General features: G+C 52.1%; 1 protein-coding gene across 1 annotated transcript; it reads left to right on the top strand.

Annotated features, from left to right (window-relative positions):
- The first annotated feature begins 942 nt into the window (after nucleotides 1-942).
- Nucleotides 943-3,818, top strand: LOC106818175 (5-hydroxytryptamine receptor 1D-like). Its single transcript, XM_014822900.1, has one exon. It carries the CDS (start codon nucleotides 1,235-1,237, stop codon nucleotides 2,693-2,695), a length of 1,461 nt encoding a protein of 486 aa, XP_014678386.1. The 5' UTR covers nucleotides 943-1,234; the 3' UTR covers nucleotides 2,696-3,818.
- The last annotated feature ends 832 nt before the right edge of the window (nucleotides 3,819-4,650 follow it).

The raw sequence follows: 4,650 nt of genomic DNA, 5'->3' as shown, positions 1-4,650 counted from the left end.
CGCTGACGAGATCCGTACAATCATGCGACTAAGAGCAAGGTCACCGTGGCGTTAGTGTGTGTTGTGTGGCGTGTACGTGACTGTTCTAGTTACGTGCGCGGAAACGTTGTGACATGTTACACGCGCCATCACGCAATACTGGAACATAGAGAGAGAGAGAGTGAGAGAGCAAGAGAGAGAGAGAGAGAGAGAGCTAGCGCGCGCGTTTAAATAACTCTATTATTGTCGTCTCACAAGAGTAGATCATATTGCGCCGCAGCTGATAGGAAAATTTGCGATGTAAGATGTAATCAATAGTACATAATAGGACATCTCCTATTATGTACTCTAGATGTAATCCTCAATCCTCGCTGGCTAATGTATTTTATCGCGGAGAAATTAACTCGAGCGAATAACCTTTTCTTCTTATCATTTACTCGTGTTGCAGTAGCTGTGTGCGTCCAGGAGCGGGGAATATATAGATAGAAAGATGAAGAAATGGGAGGAATATAGATGTAGAAGGGACGAAGGAAGATGGCGGAGATGCGAAATGTAAATGTGCGCAAGTGAACAAACATGAGAGATGAGATGCATGCACGCACGCACACATGCGCCCACACAGAGTCATGCGCGTGCACACATGCGCTCACACGCGCGCACACAGGCACGCACGTGTGTACTGGTGCGTTTGTTAGGTTGCATTATATAAGCTATTATCTAATATTATTGCCAGGAGCAACATTGCAGAATGGTATGAGCATAAACCTACGTAAACTCTACCCCACACGTTCAACGCTGTGCATTCGTTGTTGTCAGGATCTGACTAGTTCCAAATTTCCCACAATTTCAATAATAATTTTCTTCGCGATTTTCAGCCGTACTCATTGTCTGCTGAAGATTCATGACCGCTGCAAGCATGTCACAGATTGAGTAGCAAATAATAAACTATACATACATCACACGTCATATACTATATCATGTATCATTGTATCTTGTCACTGCCGTAGGCCCTATGTGCCATCTAGGCACCTACGTGGAATAGCTGACTAACTAACTAACTATATTATCGTTGCATTCGCAGGAGCTGTTGTCAAAGAGCGATGTTGTCGGCGCACTACACGGGGCGACGTCATCGGAGTGAAACTGTTGTCGGTTGAATAGACACACACACACGTGACACGGACTCTGGGACCATGTAGCGCGACAGCGCGTCTGTGTGTTCAGCACAGCCTTTGTGTGTGAGCGCTAGTAAGGCATGTCCCGCACCAACTCCCCACCCCCGCCCACCGTCACCGTTACCGTCATCCTCGTCACCGACGCAAGCTCTTCAGGTAACGGAACCACGGCGGCGGCAGCGGCAGCGTCGCCCCCCTACGAGCTATGGGCAAGCGTGGTGATCTCGGTGATGCTCAGCGTCCTCATCCTGCTCACGATTCTCGGCAACGTGCTAGTCATCCTCGCCGTGCTTCTCGTTCAGAAGCTGCGAACTCCGTCGAACTACCTGATCGTGTCGCTAGCCGTTGCCGACCTCAGCGTGGCGCTGCTCGTCATGCCGTTCTCTCTCATCTACGAGGTAACCGGTGGATGGGTGCTCGGTGACGTCATGTGTGACGTGTGGACGTCCAGCGACGTGTTACTGTGTACGTCGTCGATTCTCAACTTATGTATGATCAGCGTCGACCGGTACTTCGCGATCACGAAGCCGCTTCAATACGCGCTGAAACGCACGCCGCGTCGTATGGTCGCCACCATCGTTCTCGTCTGGGCCGTGTCGGCTCTTATAAGCATCCCGCCGCTGTTCGGTTGGAAAGAGCCGCAGCCTCCAGGACAATGCGTTGTCAGTCCGAACATCTGGTATCAGCTGTACGCGACGGTGGGGGCGTTCTACCTCCCCTGTGCCGTCATGGTGTTCGTATACTATAAGATCTACCACGCGGCGAAGGAGATCGCAGAGAAAGAAGCTCGCTCTCAGCGAACGATGACGATGTATAAACGACAGTCGATGCAACGAGAGCGATGGAACGGCGTAGCGGCGACGACGACGACGACGACGACGACGACGGTGGGTGATGACGATACCTCGCAGCACCATCCCAGCATGTTCCGGAACAGTCTGACGAAGTTCGGACCTATGATACGCGATCGCTTGAAGCTGTATCATCAGCGGGAACCTCAGGATCGTAAGGACAGCGACACGAGTCTAACGAAGGAACGCAAAGCTGCGAAAACTCTCGGCATCATCATGGGAACATTCATCTTCTGCTGGCTTCCGTTTTTCATCCTCGCCGTCATGGGGCCCGTGTGCGGAGACCGCTGCAACATCCCGCCTCCCGTCTACAGCTTCTTCCTCTGGCTCGGCTACTGCAATAGCCTCTGCAACCCGATCATCTACGCGACCTTCAATCGCGACTTCCGGCATCCCTTCCGGGAGCTCCTCTGCTTGCGTTGTCGGACGATGCACGAGCGACTGCGACGGGAACTGTACGACGACACGTACGGTGGCGTTGCCGTGTCGTCGGTTAAGCGACCGAGTGCCGACGCGGGGAGCTGTCTGCGTGCCGACACCGTCATACATTACCACAGCACGGGCGACACGCGCGTCGTCGTCGTCGACAAGCTTGGGTCTCACCAGTACGACGACGACGACGTCAACCACCATCATCATCACCAACACGTCGACAGCCCCGCACACCTTCTCGTCGACAACTGCGTCTGACGCAACGCTTATCGTGACGCTAAACACTGATGCAGGGAACGGGCGCCGCCGTTTCCTGGCGACGTGCAGATATTCGTAATGTCGTCGGCATTGTAGAACGATGGTGGCCCGCTATGTGGCGCTGCTGCCTCCCCGGCGACGTACAGATATGTGTGTTGTCGTCGGCGTTGCAAAACAATGGCGGGTGGTTATCGTCTCGTCGGCTGGTGCAGCTAAAAGCTGGGACGACTCTCACAACCTACCTAAACAACAGTTACAGCAATCACCATGTTGCTGTCCGTAGGTAGGCAGGTATACGGATAGTCAATGTTACAAGGCGGGATGCTGCAATGTGCGCGCCACGGTCGCTGCTAGCAACAATAGCAGCTCCACGCACAAACGGGTGACTGAACACGTTTACCCTCGTACGCCCAGTGCAGGGGTGGAGTTGACACAGTGGTGGTGAGTAGGCTTGCCTGTCCGTCGCTCCAGGCAACGCGACAACGTCGGCTCCACGTGACCGCACAATCCGAGGTAGCCGTGACGTTCTCCTCAGATGACTCCCCGCCACCTTGTGTTGCGCATGCGCGGTGTATGCACGAGCTCCCCGGATGTCTACAGGGTTCTTAGTAAGGTTAAGTTGCGATCACCGTAGCAACAGAGTGGGGAAGTGAAAGAGAGAGAGAGAGAGAGAGAGAGAGAGAGAGAGGGGCGGATCTAGGGGGGCTTAGTGTGCAGTCACTGACGGCTGATCGTGCTAGGCAGGAGAGTGGCCCGCACCGAGTAATCAACGAGAGATCGAATCTATGTGATCGCAATGTCAATGCTGGCAACGGGCGTGGGTGTGTGTCACCATGTCATGGTGTCACACATCAGCTCCTGTGACAAGCATGGGTGTGTGTGTCACCGTGTCATCGTGTCACACATCAGCTCCTGTGACAAGCATGGGTGCGTGTGTCACCATGTCATCGTGTCACACATCAGCTCCTGTGACAAGCATGGGTGTGTGTGTCACCATGTTACAACGTGTCACACATCAGCTCCTGTGACAAGCATGGGTGTGTGTGTCGCCATGTCATCGTGTCACACATCAGCTCCTGTGGCAAGCATGGGTGCGTGTGTCACCATGTCATCGTGTCACACATCAGCTCCTGTCACCCATGCTTGTCATGACATGGCGACACACGGGTGTCACACGGAGCTGATGTATGACACGATGGCATGGTGACACACGCACCCATGCTTGTCACATGAGCTGATTGTGACAAGTATGGGTGCGTGTGTTACCATAGTATCTTGACACACCTGCTGTGACGGATATGGATGCTTGTCACCATATTACCAAGTCACACAGCTGCCGCAGCGTGTGTGCAGTCGGTCGCATTCTCGATGCAACTCGAACGCCTGAGTGAGCGAGCGAGCGAGCGAGAGAGGGAGGGAGAGGGCGGCGTCATTTCTGTATAAAAGTTTAATGTTTGTATAGGATTTCTTCGCGAAATGTACATGCAAAATCGTTCGGCTGGAATTTGGCAGAATGGATTAAAATGTCTCTCTGCGCTTATAACTATTCATGAATTTTGAATTTTACGTGTTTTTTTTCGTGCATATTTTCAAATATTTCGCCGAATGTTCGGGTTTTAAGAATGATTTAATGTGCTAGCCATTAAAAGTTGTACGAAACTAAAAGTCAAACGGTGCTTAGAAAATGCGATCAGATGCCATCAGGCGATGCAGGATTCTAGAAGGTTTAACTAGCTCTCACAAGCACCATGAATAACTGCTGAGTGCACATGGCTGAGTGTACAGGGTAGAGTATACACAACTCTGACTATACAGGGTAGAGTATACACAGCTCTGACTATACAGGGTAGAGTATACACACTCTGACTATACAGGGTAGCAGAGCTGTGTATACTACCCTGTATAGTAGAGTATACACAGCTCTGACTATACAGGGTAGAGTATACACAGCTCTG

This window comes from Priapulus caudatus, unplaced genomic scaffold, assembly GCF_000485595.1.
Source record: "Priapulus caudatus unplaced genomic scaffold, Priapulus_caudatus-5.0.1 Scaffold2073, whole genome shotgun sequence".
NCBI classification, from domain to species: domain Eukaryota; kingdom Metazoa; phylum Priapulida; class Priapulimorpha; order Priapulimorphida; family Priapulidae; genus Priapulus; species Priapulus caudatus.
This window is presented reverse-complemented; position numbering and strand designations above follow the sequence as displayed.

Coding starts and splice junctions, on each gene's coding strand:
- LOC106818175 (XM_014822900.1), top strand. CDS start 1,235: ATGTCCCGCACCAACTCCCCACCCCCGCCCACCGTCACCGTTACCGTC.